Genomic DNA, 18,865 nt, shown 5'->3' with positions numbered 1-18,865 from the left:
GCCCGTCAAGCCCAGCCCACTTCCTCCAGGGCCCCATCCCTTAAACGCCTAGGGTCGAGCTGCCCTGGATACAGGGTTGGCTCCCGGCCCCTTTCCCTGGTCCCCTAAGCCTCATCTAACCCCACTTCTGGAGTTCGGGCGGCGACCCCGCCCCAATCACGACCCCTCATCCGGGTCCTTTGCTCCCCTCCGGGTCAGTCCTTCACCTGAGTCCTGTGCATTCCCTGCGGCTGCTCCCACTCTCCAACGTCCCGGTCAGCCCCCGCTCTTTCTTCACCGGCTGCTGGGGAATCCTGCGGGGTTCCTCACCAAGGAGCTCCTCACTCTCTCCCTCTAATGTCTTCTGGATGCCTCAGGGAGCCAGCTTCCTCCCAAGACGCCTGCTGCCTTCCCTCCCCGGGGCCATCTGCCCCCTCCGCTGCAGCCGCCATCATTTTTATCTTCGTCAGCCGGCATCTGGTGCTGATGTCACCGGCCGGCCGCAGCTGCACATAAAGCCAGCTCACGAGCCGCGTGGGTTTCCCGGGAGCGTCGTTCCGCACCGCAGGTAAGTCGCCAGCGTCACCCTGCTCCCTGGGACATTGGGCTTTGCAAGTTCTCTTAAGGACACTTCCTTTGGTATGGAAGGGAATCAAACACTGGAGGTCTCTTTGCATCCAGGTGGAATTTGGCTCAGGACAAAAAGAGACAGCCTATTTCCTCCTGTATCTCATCTCATTTACAGCAGTACAATATCATCACCATGTACATGGCCAAACAAATCAGAGTGACAGTGGAGACCCAAGTGTCTAGTAAGTGCATCTGCCCCTGGACAGCGTATGCAATTTTATGTGGTGTTTCTTAAAGGGCTCAACTCAGCACAGACCTAATAACTTCAAGACCAGTAACTTCAAGAAACCTAAGCCACACCCTGTTCTGAGCTGCTCCATGAGACACCCCCAAGGCACTCCATGGGTGGGAGCACCACACATCACCAGCAAGAATAGTCCTTGTGTTGTGGTTCATTGCGGGGGGGGGGGAGGTTAATAGGCCAGACTAGTGCTGTCCCATACAAGGCTGTGTCAGGATAATTTTTACTTGTTATTTCTGTTCATCTGTAAGCTGATTCAGCAGAATTCAGGGTACATCAGAGTGCAAAAAATCACAGCCACTAGACCCAGACCTTTTCCTTTGCTCTTGACATCAAGAGTAAGAAAGGTCTCTGTGCCAGAGCTGCCATTCTCGTTAGTAACAAGGTACATCTCACTCACTGTGCCATAGTTTTCAGCTTCTCTTTCAGTGGAATGGTGTTGTATCCTGTTGCCCCATGGCACTACACTGTGGCTGTTGGGACGCACAATCATCAAGCCAGTTCGTTGTTATTTTAGCTGCAAAGGAAAAGTGTTCAGCCTCTCTTTATAAAGAAACCAGCAAATTTCCAATGTAACTACATATAGCAGGCAAGCATGGATCCTTCTGGATCATGGTATATGCGTGAGACGTCATCAGGACCTTTGATGCATACACATAGGCAAGAATATGGAGGAGTGGAGGCTGCCCAGACCTTCCATTCCCCCTTTAGACCATTGAGACAGAATCCAAAGGCCAGACAGAGCCCAGTCCAGGCCTTCAGTCCCTCAACTGTGTGGCAGACAAGGATTCTACCCCTGAACCACAACAGCAGGTATGTAACCACTTACACATACAGAATTAAGGCTATAAAAAGACACTGAAAGATTATCTAGTCCAACCTGGCCTTGAACTCATGACTTCAGGGCAGTAGCACCATGCACGAATCAACTAAGCTGAACAGTAAAGAGTTATGCTTTTTATTTCAGTTCTAACCCCAATTGGGTCAATAGTATAGAAAACAACATGCATCAGTAATTTGCTTCAGTCAGAAACTGTTGATGCTGAAGGGATGGAATGAGCTCATTAAAAAAAAGCTTTAGAAATATGCTGAGTTGGCGTTAATGAGGATTTGATTGAACTATATTATGCATAGTGAGAATTTCCAGACTTAACATAATTAATAGCAACAATAATTATGGAGATGTTAAGCCTAATGCTCCAGGTTTAAGCTACTATTTGCAATCAGGATGAGATCTCACATACAAGCAGATTATCTCTCATCTGCTTGATCTGGGGTTATAACAACTTTTCTGAACCTTCTGGTATAGACCAGTGTCAGACACAGCACCATACCTAGACTCCTGGCAGCCCTGGGCTAACTTTTAGAATTAGGCCCCCCCTTCACCAGAGATAATGATGATAATAATAAAAACATTACCATTTTTGGGCCCCCTTTCTGTCCAGGCCCTGGGCGCCCTCCCAGTTTGCCCATGCCCGTGTCTGGCCCTGATATGGACTTTGGGTCTGATCCACTAGAATTCTGAGTTGCAGAAATGGGAAGGTGTCCATGCTGGCCAGTTGATAAAGAAGAGGAGTGCAGAGGCAGGAAAACAAATAGACACCAAAAGAAAATGACAGAGACGTGGGTACAGAACAAGGGAAAACATACCTGATTTTAATCTGATTTCAAATAACAGGGGTACAGTGTGTTACAGGTTTTACAGACATCTTAAGGACTCTCTAACAAGAAATCAAAGAGGAAGTAGAAACCCGGGTCCAAGAAAACCCCAAACTAAACAGAAGAAAGAATGTGCATGGGGGAGGTGGGGATAGTGAATGAAATAAATTGCACTTCAGTCTGCACATTTCCTCCAAGACAGAATGATGAACAACAGGCGCACATAGCAAAGAGCAATGCAAGTCTCCCCTCTGCCTCCCAGGGAAGACGTCTGCTAAGAAGGCTTGGGAACAATTTTCCTGCCATGGAAAGAGAGCTGAGTGAATAAAACACAGATTGAGAAATGTTCCATCTTATACCAGAAACCTGTTTATAGGAAGAGTATGGTAACACTTTATATTAAGGGTTGATTTGTAAACAGTTTATTGATAAAAACATTTCTGATTAAACCATTCAAAAACAGCTTCTTTGTAAATATTACTGACCTTGTTTCTTTCTCCCACCTGTTGGTGAGGTCACATCCCAGTACCAACACCAACTAACACCTTCTGGTGCTCTTAGCATGGGATTGGCAGTGTAGAACTCCTCCATTCTAACTGCAGCTTTGCCAACAGCAATTTCTGTTACCTTGGGAAACAGAGTTAATTTTTCTACCTTAGACTTCCTGCCTGTAATAATTATAACTAAACCCTCAAGGTTGTTGTGAGGATTTGGCGTCTGTAACTGCAGTTCACATCAATGCTGAAAAGCACTATATAAATTATAAGTATTGTCAATACGAATATATTTTTCTGCCTATAAATTACTATAAAACATAATTATATTTATAATGTATTTCAAAATATTAAAACCTGTAACTGTGCTATGAACTGCAAGCTACAGGTTTACAATAATCTATGTATTGGCTTACTATGTGATATGTTTACATTATAGCACATTATAAATGCTATAATTATTATATGCATTTACAAATTAATTTTCTTATCAAACAAGATTAAGGGATAAAGTTGACATGAGAACAATAACTTGGACATAATGTGTCAATGAATATCAAAGAGCTGGCATGAGGACAGGGGTGGGGAAAATACAGCCTGCAAGCTGGATCCAGCCTGCCAAGGGATGTTATCTGGCCCAGGTGCAGGGAGCAGGTTGGGCCATAGTACCAGTCCCCCTACTCGGCACGGGGGGCTGGGGCGGCGCAATGGCCGGACTCCACTCCTTGGCAGGCTTGGCCGCGGCAGCTCCTTCTGACTGCTGCTGCCAGTGTCACTGCTGCTGCCAGACGCAGCCCTGCTGCCTGGGCACCCCAGCCTGTCCACCCCACACTCACCACCAGGGGTGGTGGACGGAGCAGGCAGGATTTCCATGAAGACTGGCCTGGGACGCCTGCAGGCAGAGTGCGCTGGGCCAAGCAGATAGGATGGGGCCACGGATGGGCAGGAAGCAGTATCTGGGAGTGGGACTGGGGCCAGGATTGTGGGGTGGTAACAGTGTGGGGCCACAATTTGCTCCCCACACAATGGACTGTGACCAGCCTGACCCAGGAGGAGGGCAGAGTACACCCATGACCTGGCCCCTGCTGCCGCCACCCCAGCACAGGTGCACGTGGGCAGCCCCAGTACAGCACTGTGACCAGATTAGGCCACCCTGCATTGCCAGGCTGTACTGCTCCACAGCTGCACCGTATTGGGGCTGCCCACATGTGCCTGTGCTGGGATGGGGGCAGGGGGCCAGGTCACAGGAGTACACTCCATCCCTCTCCCAGTTTGGGCCGGTTACGATCCGTTGCGCAGAGCGTAGATCGCACCTCTGCCCTGGGCTCTGGGCCTGAGCTATCTCCACCTTGCAATCCAGATCTTGGTCCCAGCCCCAGCTGCCTCATGCCCAGACGCCACTCCCTACCCGCTACCTCATCCCATCCACCTGGCTGAGCACTTTCTGCCTGCAGGAACCACTCAGGGAGTCTTGGTGAGCTGGCGGGGGGAGCAGGGTTGCTCGCCCAGCTTACAATGGCTCACCAAAGTTCCCGCCAACTCAAATAACTGCCCTCCCCTACATTAGGACAACCTGTAGCAAAACATGTTACATTTTGTACTACAGGCAGGGTACAGAATAAATAACAAAAAACAGTTAATTCTGGGATCACAGTTCCAGCAAGAGCTTCTACTGACCTTGATCACAGAGTCTGAGTAGTTTGGTTAATCAACTATGATTCTCAGTGGACTCATAAACCTAGAATTTACAGTTGATTATTTATAGCATAATGTATGGGTTGTTATGAATATGTATCACTGCCTTTTACTGGACTGACTCAACTATGTGTCACAGATGCAATAATGATAATAGAGATTCTTCTTTACCTGAAGTGATAAGGACCTATTGTTTATGAACAATAAATGAAGATCTATTGTTTTATGAACAATAGATCTTAGGTGCCAACAGCTGCTCTCTGTGGGTACAGCAAAGTGCCAACTGTCTGTAATATGCAGCATTGTAACAAATGTAGAGAACTAGGTTGTCGTAGCTGCAAGTTTTTCTTGCTTTCATGCTACTATGCTATCCTCTCTAGTGGAAATGAAAGCTAACCACAATTCCAGTTGCAAAACTGACCTCAGTGTAATCCATATTCTACCAAGTGCCTTTGCTGTTAAGCATTATACAGTCTCCAAAGTGCCATGGACTGGGTCAAAAAAGTGAAACTTGTTTGAGTTCTTTTTTAAAAAAATGTACTCTTAATAAAAAGTGTTACCAAGCTGAGAATAGCATTCCTGTGAAATGGGACCTGTCAAGGAGAAAATATTGGACTTATGTCTTTTTCCTAGCTAAAGGAGGCCTGGATTTTCTTATCTGCTTTTTTATTATTATTACTTTTTTACCGTAGATGTTCCATGGCTGGGCAGGCTAGAGAACATGCTGGTCTCTGATAAGGTTCGGGAGCTTTTTCTACCCAAATTGACCCTTTAACAAAGACGACTTTTTTCTCAGATGTTTGAGTTAGAGGGTCTAACAAAACAGCCCTTTTAAAAAAAGACTAAATAAAAATCAGTTCTCCTCCCAATCTGTTTTCACCTAGAAGATGTCTCTGATGTTATAACCCAAACACGTCTCCACTTGCCCACAGAATCTTCTTGGGGGAAAAAAGAATAGACAAGCTGAATTTGTAATATAAAAGCAGAAATGAACCTTAAAAAAAATACAGGCCTCAATCATCTATCATAAAGAAGGGGAAAAAAGGCTCATACCCTACTTCTCATTCCTTTGCAGCTTGCCTTCAAACAAATTCAGTGTTGACACAATGCCATTCAGGAGCCTGCCATGAGATGGCATCAGTGTTTCTTGTAAGAGTTTTATTTAGAGAAAGGATTGTTTAGGAAAAAGTGATAACAGAAGAGCCTAGAAAATTTAACAGTGGTATTTACAGCACATCCTCCTTGTAAAGCCTGGACAATGAACCCTCTCTCTTAAGTCTCACTTGTTTTATTATGACAGTCCTGGGCTCCACGGAGTGTATGTGTGTTTGTGAATTAAGCCGCTTTCATTGGGAAGTTGAGATCCACTGTAGCTGCCTATGAGCCCTTTTAAACAGTTTAAGGAGACAGCTTTACTTGTTAGGAAATTGTATATACCTGCATATAAGCTGAGTCACCGAAAAATGTATATGTCCATCAGTCTTTACAAGGTAGCCTTAAGCCAGGGTAAATTTAGTGGGCAACTTATGTGAAACTGCAGCCGATGAGTTTCTAATGGTATGTGACTCTTCTTTCATCTCCTATGCTGTTAATAAACCAGTCCCCACAAGTGACGCATATAGAGCTGGGGATGACTTTGTCATCAGACCTGATATGTATTGACACAAATGCTCCTTTGCACAAAGGGAGGCAACATTGGTTTGGCGTAAATTAACATAAGTCCTGCCATATGTTTATATTAGCCAAAGTATCTCTGTTACTCAGTAAATCAGCTTATACCTGTATACACAGTATTTTCTTTTCTTTATCCTTCAAGTAGGCTGATGCCTAGTTTTGTTTCAGTATTATAATCATTTTCTAATTGGTACACAACTGACAGTGGTCAGATCTAGCAAGAAGAGGTAGAATCCAGTACCTTTCAGACAAAGCCGGTGTAGTTAGATGCGGGCTGTGTTGAGGGGGAGCGGTACTGCCCCAAGAATACCAGGATCATTTTGCTTTAAACCTACCTGCTGAAGGAATAGCTTGTTTGAAACAAGGAATGAGAAAAAGATAAAAAGGAGGAAGGAAGAAAAAACAGCTGCCAGATCTTTGTCATTAGCAGGAAGGTGGGTGGACATGCATGTATGTGTGAATGTGGACACAGATGCAGCAGTAAGGGGACCTCTTAGACCTGGGCTCATGTTATTGAGATTCTAAAAAAGGCTCTGAGCTTGTAGAAATAGATCAGGAGAAAACAGGAGGGTAGAACCTAACTTTTTGGGGTAATTTATTTTCTTTTTTGGTACCATTGGAAAATTCTCTCCAGAAATAAAAAAATAAAACCCTCAATTCAGCTGTGCCTTGTGCTGTCAGGCCACTCTGTCCTTCGAGGGAGGAAGCTCCAGATAGAAAGGGTGAAAGGAAGGAGGATTTGGCTTCCCTGCTGACATGCTTCTCTCCTGGTGGGAGAATGAATGGCCTGTTGATTTAAGGCTGGTTGGTTCCTTATGTCCCTGAGTGCAGTGAAGACATCTCTGGTCACCACAGCGAGCCAAAGGTGCATGCAGCTTCACTCCACTCGGGAACATGTTTGCATTAGGTAGTTGGTGTTAACAGGATCCAGTTGATGTTAACAGGATAGCCCATTCTCTCTGGAAATCTGCCACTTGTCAAGAGTAGGAGGCTGTCCAGAGGAAACCAATAGGGCTTGCTCATCAATGTCAATGAGAGCTTCATGCATCTCCCCACAAAAATGACTGGGCCCTGAGAGTTTCCTGCCACTCCCATCTTTTGCCTTCACTAAGTGGTGAAAGATTGTGCTTGGAACTGTGGAAAAGAAGCCTGCAGAGGAGGACACGCAGGATGGGATTGACACGGGGAGAGAAAAGCTTGATGGGACAGACATACAGAAAGAAAAAGTACGGAAGAATGAGACCTATAGCAGGACAGGTGCTGGGGAAAATAGGCCTTACAGTCTGATGTACAGTGGAATAGACTTATGGGGGGAGCAGACTCAGGATGGGCCAGATGCATACAGCTATGTGGCAGGACAAACTCGGAGTGCACACTGACAGTGCAGTGTATATAGTCAGGAACCCATGGCGACAGAGGTGAATAAGTGGTTCAGAGAAGGTGTAAGCCATGGACAGGGGACAGGGTGGGGAAGGGCATATTCCTGATCAGGATAGCTATAAGATGGGCCTGGCTAAGCACAGAATAGCAGTCTTAAGGCACAATGCAAATGGCCAGGGGAAGAGACAAATGCACTGTGACTGTGACTGGCCCAAGACAGAGAGATGTGGTGACATTCTGACCTGCTCTGGAGGTTTATAAACTGAGCTTTAGGACCACGGTCTCCCTGACATCATCTCCCTTCTGCCATGGATCAATTGATGGGTGCCAAGCCCAATGATCAGGTTTAAATTCTAGTTTTTATTCAGATAGTGCTGTGTCCCCACGCCCCACTACAGAGCCCCATATCTGCTGTGTCATAGATGGACCTAATGAGTAAAATTCTGGATCAAAACACCTACAAAATTTGGAAGTGCTTGGATCTGAGGTTTTAATCTATGACCTTCCTTCATATGTGATATCCACTCCCTGAAAGGCAAGCTGGCCACCCAATCTGTCACCCTTGGGTAACAGCCAGGTGGTAGCCTCCCAGCTCTGCCTTGCTCCACGCTGTCATGGCTCACCAACTGTCTGCAATATAAACAGAGAGACTTCCCCTGTCCCTTCTCTCTCCACGGTGACAGTTAACCTCTTTTCTCTTATGAAGTACTGCATAGTTCAGTCCATGATCCAATGCAGCTGATGGGAGTGGAAGGCAGAGCATGACACCACTGCCTTGAATCTACAGGCCATGCCATTGGTATGTTAAGGTTAGGCAGGGATGAGGCAGGTCATGCTGAGGCTTCATCCAGGAGAGACGGGCATGCCACTGACAGTGCTTCCTTTGAAAATAGAGTTGCTTGTGTCCTCCTGGCCGTGCTCCTCCAGTTTAGAGAAGACTCTGGTCTCTGAGTGTACGTATGGGCATAGTGAGCAAGCCTCACATAATGGTGCAACGGTTCCTGCGCAGTGCCCCCTGGAAGCGGATGGTGGTATGAACGTGCTTGCAGCGGGCACAGCCCACGCTCTTGAGGAGCTCACTGAAGAGCAGCAGGATGTGCCAATTGTATTTGGCTGAGCACTCAATGTAGCCACATTTCCATGTCTTTTTTACTAGGTTGGAGACGTTCCAGCGGGGGATGACTCGGCCTCTCTGCAGGTCCCGCTTGTTGCCTACGATAATGATGGGGGTCTCTGTGGTGCCAATGACTCTGAAAAGAAGAACGATTCAGAGAGCAATGGTGAGAATGGGAATATGAAATAGTTATGTTAGTTCCATTCCACCTCAGGGTCACAGTCCATCAATCCCAATCAGTCCCCAGCTAGCTCCTTTCAGCTCCCTTATTCCTTCTCCTCTAGCTCTTCTCTTCCCCACTAGCTCACTTGTAACATCCCTGAAGTTTATCTCTTGGCTAACATTTGTCTCCTGGGAACACCTTCCTGTCCTCAGGACTTTGCTCTGCCTGTCCAGATGGCACAAGAAAGCAATCAGAAGCTACCCATGTGTATCACAAGGGTGGCAAACAAGCTACTGTTTTGGGCCTGTCAGCAGGACATCTTGCTCTGCCTGGAGGGGCATGTCACATGCAGTGCAGCAAACAACTCTGCAGCTCACACAGTCTACAAATATTGTTAAGAAACTCAAAAATGTTTGTCAATGATTCAGTATGGCCCAACTGTGGATCCTAATATCTCACTGGTAGCTGCTAGCAGCTGGGAAATTTCTTTTCTGACCTATTTGCTACCCTTTGTGTTTTTACAATGCCTGTGTGAATTACCAGTAAGTGCTGGTGGAAGGGGCCTTGATTCTAATTTGCTCCTGTCAGAAGACATTCATCTCTAGGGCAATCAGCATTGATAGGAGCATGAGATTCTTGGAGGGACCTGGGCTCTAACCTACTCTTCTGGCCCAGTATATAATTGAAGAGGATGCACAAGTGAAAACAGATTTGAGTCATGCACAGGGCTCTTTTTGTAACTCAGAAGGGCCCAGCACTTACCTTGTTTCCAGGATCTGTTGTCGAATAGTTTTGATATACTCAAAGCTGTCAAAGCAACAGATGTCATAGACCAGGATGTAGGCATGGACACTCCGGAGCCCCCTGCAGCACACGTCTGCCCACTCCTGCAATATGCAGACAGGAATCAGCCTCAGCTCAGGCCCGTGACTCTGTCCCACCAACACTTCCAGCTAGCCCTTTTGCCATCTCACCTATGAGACAGCTTCTACACCAATGCCATGCTGTATGCTACCAGGGTCTAAACAAAGGTTTTCTTAGATGGGGGTGTCACGGAGTGGGGCCTGCGAGCGGCCGTGAGCTCGCTAGCTCCCCCTGCCGTGTCAATTAAGGTGATCCAGCACCCTCTTCTCGCCCGCCACGTCTTTGTTCTTATAAAGTTCAGTAAGGGAGGCTGCTTACTTTCACCTTGACACCGTGCTGGTATTACCTCTGTTCCAAGTGGGGTGCTCCAACACCCCCACCCCTATGGGCAATGAGTGCCTCCTACCTCCCCTTCAGCACTCGCAGCTCTTCCTGGATGATATCTGGTCCTTCTTTCTTACTGCGTCCTCTCTGGCGCCCCTGGGCCTGTCTTGCAACCAGCACACCTTGTCTGGCGCCTCTGGGCTTGTCTCACCCCCAACTGGGCCGTCTTCCTAAGCCTTTACTGGCCCCTCTGAAGTCAGTTAATGGTGGATATCAGATTAGGCTCAGGCAGCCGGAGCCTTACCTGGCCTTTCTGACCCTACTGGGTTCTTGCCAATATTATGAGTCCGATTAGGCTCAGGTGACCTGAGCCTTACCTGGCCTGCCTGACCCTTCCGGGTCCTGTCAATCCTTGGTGTCCGTTTAGGCTCAGGCGACCGAAGCCTTACCTGGCCTTTTAGGCCCCTCGGGGTCCCCAATACTGAGGAACCCCTCTAGGATCCTTTTTAGTCTCCCCCCTACAGGGTTTCTAACAATCAGAAATGCCCTGCCTACTCCTGGGGCCTCTCTTGGTACCCGCACCTGCTCCTGGAGCACCTCTCAGCGCACGCTCCTGCTCCTGGGGCTTCCCTCGGTGCACTCACCCTCTCCTAGGGTTCTTCCTAGTGTACTCGCCCACTCCCAGAGCTTCCTTGTTGCACCCTTGCACTCCTGGCACTTCTCCTGGTACATCTGCCCGCCCCCCCCCGGGCTGGGGTTCACCCCCACATTACCGCACCACCGGTGCAAACTACTGTGCCAGCTCAGGCACCGCTCTCTGTGCCCTTGCTGGGCACCAGGAACTCCCAAACTACTGGGGAGCCCTTGTGAGGCCTCCTCTCACCCCTACAGCCTTACCTGGTCCTCCGGAGTAATAATCACCACAACCAACCAAAGTCTCCCCCTCTGGAGCCACAACAACTTGAAAACCATAACAGAACACAGAGCCTCTCGGCTGTAACATAAACCTTAGGCCAACCTGGCTAACTGTCCGTCACCTCCTTATCAGGGTCTTCTCCACCCTGTATCTGCATGTCGACGCTCAGGCTGCTCGGCTCCTAGTCTGCTCCTTGGCAGAGCTCCTGCCGCTTAGGCTGCCAGAGGGGAGCTGTTGGCTAGGATCTGGCCTGGGCTATTTATACAGGCCCGGCTCTGCCCCCTTCCGGTCACATGACCACCCGGTTGCCGCAGCGACCGGCACCTGAGCTGCCCCTGGAGATTGGCAGCTCCCCTTCTCCACTCCTTAGGAACAGGGCACCTAAGTGCTCCTGTGACAAGGGTGCACTGCTGTCTCAAAGCAATATCATTTCTGCTTGTGCAGATAGAAATGCTAGCACCAAAGCCAAGCAGTATTGTACTTCTCTACTTCCAGCATCTCTGGGATCTACAATGCAACACTGGTTCCAAATCTGTAGTTACTACTGTTTTGATATGGGTGGCATGAAGACACAAGGCTACTCCAAGACTTCCTTCCCAGTGTCCTGCTCGTTGGTGAAAAAGGTGTTATGTTAGATAATTACAGAGGCAGTATGTTCTAGTGTTTAATGAACTAGGAGTAATTCCTGCTATAATTTTCATGGTATTACAACAAGAAAAGCAAATAACCACCCTTGGTGTATGTTTCTCTAAATGCTGCCTCTGCCTCATGCTCAGGGATCCTGGTTTTCCCTGATAAAATATCACAAACTCTCTGCTAAAAAAAACCAAAATCCATGTGTGACAGGAGTACTACTATCGAAGCCTCTCCGGGTATGCCTCCGGCCTCCTGTAATGGGCCAACCGCCTGCTTACTCTCCTGCCATGCCTTGATCTTACTCTATTAATAGATTGTTGTAATCAGTGGGAGGCTGCCCACTTCTACGCACTCCAATGACAGGGGGCTGCCTGTGGCTCCTTTTCCTCCCCTACACCGCAGCCCAGGCCTTGCAGATGGTCCTGATGTAATCTGACCAGGGCCCTGTTATGTCTTGGCCCTCCTTTTCCTCTCGGGGCTCCTCGCTGCCCCCCTCACTCTAGGGCTGGGGCCAATGCACCCCAAAGATGCTGCACCCCCTCAGGCTACCATGGAGTCCCTATGAGGCCTCCTCCAACCCCTAATAGCCTCACCCGGTCCTCCAGTAAACAGTAAACACAACGTACAAAGCCCCTGGGCTATAATGTAAAGCTAAACCGTCTGGTCAAACAACATTTGATCCCTACCGGGAAAATACTCCAGGCCCTGGCAGCAACCAGTGGATACTCATGCAGTCACTCCTTGTCCTTCTCCCCGTACTGGCTGAGCTCCCTACTCCTTGGCTGCCAGAGGAGGAACTGACACCCTGGCCTCCTGCCTGGGTTTAAGAAGGGCTAAGCCCTGCCCCTTCCTGTCAGCAGGCTTCGCTGGTTACCGCAGTAACCAGCACCTGTGCTGCCCTGGTGGCTGGCAGCTGTGCCTCCCCCTTCTCACTGCTAGGGGCCTCTCTTGAGCTGTCCTGTTCTCAGGTGCAGGGCACCTAAATGCTCTGTGACACATCTCCCCCCCTTTTACTCCAGACTCACCGAGCTGAGTACTTCTTTCGTCATGCGTTCCATCCGCCTGGGGTTCTCCTCTCGGCCATTTCCTCAGGCACCCAGCCATTTAGGTATAGGAGGTGGAGGTTTTTAGGCGTCTCCTGCTCACCTTTTACCCAAGGCGCACTGTGTGGGATTTGTTGAGAGTAACCTACCACAGGTAGTCCCCCCACACTAGCCAACCTTGGTAGGGCGCTGCTTAGGCCGGTCCTCCCTCCCTGTTTTAAATGTTCACGAGAATAGCCCTGGGCAGGGCATGTCCCGCTGAAGAAGGCAGCAGGCACATTATTATCATCATTGGGAGCCCGTCTCCCTGCTGCTCTCCTGCCTCGCTCCAGTTGTCCTTCTCCAGGTCTTGGCTTTCCTTCTCCAGTTGCCTGCCTGACTGGCCCCCCCGGGAGATCCCAAAATTGGAGGGGTCACTCGGCCTCCTAACAGCGAGTTTAGGGTCTCTAAATATACGCCCCCTTCTTTCTCTTGTCGGGGGTCCCTCTGTTCCTTCTGGTCCCTCTTCTTCCTCGTACTGTCTTGAAAGAAAGTCAGCATTTCTATTCTGGGTTCCTGGGTGATGTTCCACCTTAAAACAATACGGTTGAAGGCTAAGGACCCACCTCAGGTGTTTTGCATTAATCGGTCTTCATACTCTGCAACCAGCGCAGGGGTGTGTGATCGGTGACCAACGTGAACTTCCGCCCTAATAAATAGTACCTGAGTGTTTTGATGGCCCATTTAATTGCTAGACACTCTCTCTCAACTGTGGCATAATTCCGCTCCGGCAGGTGTAGCTTCCTACTTATGCAGGCTATAGGGTGCTCGTCTTCTCTTTCCCTTTGCACCAATACCGCACCGATAGCCACATCTGATGCATCGGTCTGTACCAGGAAACGTTTGTTAAAGTTGGGTGTATATAAAAGTGGTTTTAAGCATAGCACATCCTTCACCACTCAGAATGCCTTCTCTGCCTCTGGTGTCCATCTTACTTTGGTTGGGGTCCCTGCCTTTATCATCTCCATTAACGGTACAACCACATCTGCAAAGTGAGGTACAAATTTCCTGTAATAGCTGGCCAGCCCCAAGAAGGCCCTTACTTGTCTTTTGGTACGGGGTGCCTGATACCTCCGCAAAGCCTCCACTTTGCTCAGCAAAGGTCTCACCTTTCCACTTCCTACTAGGAAGCCCAGGTACTGCATTTCCTCTTTTCCTATCGTACACTTCCTGGGATTGGCTGTCAGCCCCGCTTTCCTTAAGTCTTGCACTACGGCTCTCAGCACGGCAAGGTGTTCATCCCAGCCCTCCATATATATAATAATATCATCAATATATGCTGCAGCGTAACCCCCATGGGGAGACAACTGTCCATTAGCCGCTGGAGCGTAGCCGCAGCTCCATGCAACCCGGACGGCATGAGGCAGAACTGGAAGAGCCCCCACGGGGTGGCAAATGCTGTTTTTTCTTGATCCTCAGGAGCCACTGGAATCTGCCAGTAACCCTTTGTCAGGTCCAGAGTGGAAATGTAGCGTGCCTGCCCAATGTTTTCCACCAGTTCATCTACTCTGGGCATTGGATAAGCGTCAAACTTGGCCACTGCGTTTACCTTCCAATAATCGATGCAGAGACGGATTTTTCCATCGGACTTAGGCACCGCTACGATGGGGCTTCACCAGTCACTGTGGGATTCGCATATTATACCTTGCTCCAGCATCATTGCCAGCTCAGCTTTTATCTGGCCCTGGAGTCGCTGGGGGATCTGTCTCCAATTCTCACATATCACCTGGCCTGGAGGAGTTTTTATCCAGTGTACCACACCCTGAGCTTCCCCCGGGGTTCCCCGGAATACATCTTTAAATTTTTTGACTAGCTCAGCAGCCTGACTCCTCTGTTCTTCTGACAGGCACAGGGCCAGCTCTACATCGCCCAGTCCACTTTCCTTCGCTAACAGGGGTCCCAACTCCAACTCCTCGGGATGAGGGACTAAGTACATACCCTCCTGGGCCTCCCACTTCAACATGTTGACGTGATATACTTGCTTTTTTTTCTTATCTATCTGGTGTACCTCGTAGTCTATGGGCCCTACTCGGCGTATGATTTTATAGGGTCCCTGCCACTGGGTCAGCAATTTACTTTTGCTGTCTGGCAATAGGACCAACACGCGGTCCCCCACATCAAACTGTCTTTCCCGGGTGCCTCGGCTGTAATGCTTTACTTGCCATTGCTGGGCTTCTCTAAAACCGTGTTCCAAGCCGCTTCAAGGCATCCCCGAAGTTGGATCACATATTGGATGATGTTCTGGTCGTTACTCTGTTGTTCTTCCCACCTCTCTTTAATTAGATCTAGGATTCCCCTTGGTTGGCAGCTGTATAATAATTCAAAAGGTGAAAACCCCGTGGAGGCCTGGGGTGCCTCTTGTACTGCAAACAATAAAGGAGGTATCATTCTGTCCCAATTTTGAGGGCTCTCCACCACAAATTTTGTTAGCATCTGTTTCAATGTCTGATTAAAACGTTCCACCAGCCTGTCTGTTTGAGGATGATACATGGCCGTCTTCAGATGCTTGATTCCCAAGGCTTTACTTACTGCCTCAAACACGAATGATGTACAGTTCATCCCCTGATCAGTTAGTAGTTCTTTAGGGAGTCCTACCCAGGAGAATATTTTCAAGAATTCATTCGCCACCTTTGGTGCGGACACTGTCTGCACTGGCACAGCTTCCGGGTACCACGTTGCATAATCCAGTAAGACTAATATGTACTGGTTTCCTGTGCTACTTCAAGGGAGTGGCCCGACAATGTCTACTGCCACCCTCCCAAAGGGGACCTCAACCAGAGGCATCGGGACTAACGGAGCTTTTGCAGGCTGCCTTGGGTTTGCTTTTTGGCAGACAGGACACGAAGCGCAGTATCTCGCCACTTCCTCCATCATACCTGGCCAATAAAACCTTGCCCGAACGTGTGTTTGTGTCTTGTCCCAACCTAGGTGCCCGCCCATGGGGAGCTCATGAGCTACCTTTAACAAAGCCCATCGATACTGCTGCAGGATCAACAGCTGAACAACCTCTTCGCCTTCTGACTTCCCTTGCTCGATCTGATATAGGAGGCTGTTCCTCACCTCGAACCTTGGGGTTGTTCTCATCAGCTCCGGCCTCAATACCTCATCGTTCCTTCAAATGAGGTGTTTCTGCAGTGCCCACTAAAAGTCCGTCTCTTGACTTTGTTCCAGTTGAAAGTGTTCGTCTTCCCCCAACTGGGCGATATCCACCCTCTGTCCCGCTTCCTCTTCGGGGGAGGGTTGCTCAGTTTTGCCCACGAACCCCTCCACAGTCGCTTTGTGCCTTACGCCTACTATTTCTTCTAACAACTTGGGCCAGTCGCAGCCCAGTACCACAGGGAGGGTAAATGGTCTGCGACCCCCATGAGCATCCGGCGGGTCCTATTGCCTACTCATAGAGTGACCCTCATCCTGTCAAATTCAAGGGGGTCCCCGCACCAACACTGCACCCTTGCACAATCCACTCGTCTTATCTCTCTTGCCGATAACATATCGCTCCGCATCACGGTCTGCGCTGAGCCCAAGTCCAGCATAGCCACTACTCTTTTTCCCACTATAGTTATTTCTACCACCGGTGTGGGCAGCTCATCTGCTGCCTCACGGCCAACTCAGGCTGTGTAGCCGCATATTCCTACCTGCACCGTTGGGCCGGGTCAGGTGCTTCCAGTCTCACTGGCTTGCAGGGTTGGTTGTCCTGCTGCTTGATCCCGTAAGCCTTGCACCACTGGGTGTGGTCGATCCAAATCTTGTTTCCCCGACTCTGGGTCGGGGGTTAGCATCCATCCTCTTTTCCCTCTCCACGTGGACCCAAGGGTTCTCTGCTTCTTTCCCAGCCAATGCACCATTGTGACAAGGAGTACTACTATTGAAGCCTCTCCGGGTATGCCTCCAGCCTCCTGTAATGGGCCAACCGCCTGCTTACTCTCCTGCCATGCCTTGATCTTATTCTATTAATAGACTGTTGTAATCAGCGGGAGGCTGCCCACTTCTATGCACCCCGATGACAGGGGGCACTAACTGAGGCTCCTTTTCCTCCCCTACACTGCAGCCCAAGCCTTGCAGATGGTGCTGATGTAATCTGACCAGGGCCCTGTTATGTCTTGGCCCTCCTTTTCGCTCTCAGGGCTCCTCGACGCCCCCCCGCCTTGGGGCTCCTCGCCACCTCTCTCTCTCTCTCTCGGGGCTCCTCGCCGCCTCCCTCTCTCTCTTGGGGCTCCTCGCTGCCCCCCTCTTACTCTAGGCCTGGGGCCAATGCACCCCAAAGATGCTGCGCCCTCTCAGGCACCAGGACCCCACGCTACCATGGAGTCCCTATGAGGCCTCCTCCAACCCCTAATAGCCTCACCTGGTCCTCCAGTAAACAGTAAACACAAAGCACAAAGCCCCTGGGCTATAACATAAAGCTAAACCGCCTGGTCAAACAACATTTGATCCCTACCGGGAAAATACTCCAGGCCCTGGCAGCAACCAATGGATACTCATGCAGTCACTCCTTGCCCTTCTCCCCGCACTGGCTGAACTCCCCACTCCTTTGTTGCTAGAGGGGAACTGCCACCCTGGCCTCCTGCCTGGGTTTAAGAAGGGCTAAGCCCTGCCCCTTCCTGTCAGCAGGCTTCGCTGGTTGCCCCAGTAACCAGCACCTGTGCTGCCCTGGTGACCGGCAGCTGCGCCTCCCCCTTCTCACCGCTAGGGGCCTCTCTTGAGCCGTCCCTGTTCTCAGGCGCAGGGCACCTAAGTGCTCTGCGACACCATGATAAAAATTAAAGGGTCTCCAGAGTTCCCCTGGCACTGCGGGTGCCCCTTGCACCCCACTCACAGCCCCTGCTCCCCCAGCCCTGCTGGAGGGGGCCTGCATCTGTCAGGGCTACGGGCCTGGGTCCGCAGCCCCCTGCCCTCCACCCCTCTGCTCTGGACTCAGATTGGGCAGCTCTCTGCCACAGCATACACTCCTGGGGGACAGAGGGAACCCACGCCCCCCCAGATCTGTATCAGGGGACAGTCACAGACTTCGGGCTCAGGCCCCCACCCTGCTTCACTCCCTGAGGTCTCTGCAGCCCTGCAGGAATGACCCAGTGCCGCTAGAGGCAGAAGAAATGCAAAAGGATCTCACTGCTGCTCGCCCTGAACTGCCCCAGCAATGCACCTACTACATGCAGGGCTGCACTGAGGGAAATGGCACAAGGCTATGCCCCTCAAAACAGTAGCAGGTGCTGAAGGTGTGTCACCAGGGCAGTGTGGGGTGAGCAGATCCCCATGCAGCTCCTCTGCTGCCTGCCATGCTGGATTGCACCTGCCAGGCTGGGGAGGCCCTGGGGGACAGAAGCAGGGTGGCAGGGAGCAGTAGAGCCATGCAGAGAAGTTGCTCACTGCTGTTCCCTGCCACCATGCTTTTCTCCCCCAGGGCCTCTGCAGCCCTGCAGGCATGACCCAGCATGGCAGGCAGCCGCAGAGCACTGCAGAGAAGTTGCTCACCGCTGTTCCTTGCTGCCCTGCTTCTCTCCCCGGGAGCCTCCCCAGCCCACTGGGTGCGACCCAATGCGGCAAACAGCAGCAGGGCCACACAAGGATTTCCCCGCTGCTGCTTGCCTGCACTGCCCTGCCGATGTGCCTCCTGTATGCAGGGTTGCAGTGAGGGCAGCAGCGCAGGGATGCACCCCTCAAAGCAACTTCCCTCCCCCCACCTAGCTTCTACTATCTCTAATTATTACTAGTTGGCCAATCTCACGGCCAAGGGTTAGATCAAGGAATAGTTCCAATTCTCTTCTAGAATATGGTTTTAAATATGGTTCAGATGCACTGTGACTGAAATCACTTGTATCTGCGAACTGTTTAATTGTGTGTAAGAACTGATTTGGATTTTCTGGAGATGGGATTCAAGTTCTAGCAGTTTGTTCTCCTTCATATCTGTATTGGAAGGGCAACATGTTGGAAAACTGCATATGAAAGCCTTTGGTTAGGTGCCTTCCAATAGCACTAAGCTTATTGTGATTTCTCAAGTCACAGACTGAGTTACA

At 49.9% G+C, this 18,865-nt stretch overlaps 1 protein-coding gene across 1 annotated transcript in view; it reads right to left on the bottom strand.

Moving 5' to 3' along the window:
- Positions 1–2,478: 2,478 nt before the first annotated feature.
- Positions 2,479–18,865, bottom strand: part of RASL10B (RAS like family 10 member B) — a 39,137-nt gene continuing 22,750 nt past the window's right edge. The window contains exons 3-4 of the mRNA XM_090025335.1: positions 9,792–9,916; positions 2,479–9,002 (exon numbers count right to left, since the gene is read on the bottom strand). Of these exons, the coding sequence (XP_089881461.1) occupies positions 8,732–9,002; positions 9,792–9,916 (396 nt within the window). The 3' untranslated portion in view covers positions 2,479–8,731. The remainder of the gene's footprint in view (positions 9,003–9,791; positions 9,917–18,865) is intronic.

Source organism: Crocodylus siamensis, chromosome 13, assembly GCF_052110815.1.
Source record: "Crocodylus siamensis isolate JL-2025a chromosome 13, ASM5211081v1, whole genome shotgun sequence".
Classification (NCBI taxonomy): Eukaryota; Metazoa; Chordata; order Crocodylia; family Crocodylidae; genus Crocodylus; species Crocodylus siamensis.
The sequence above is the reverse complement of the archived record's forward strand: the minus strand, read 5'-3'. Positions and strand labels throughout refer to the sequence as shown.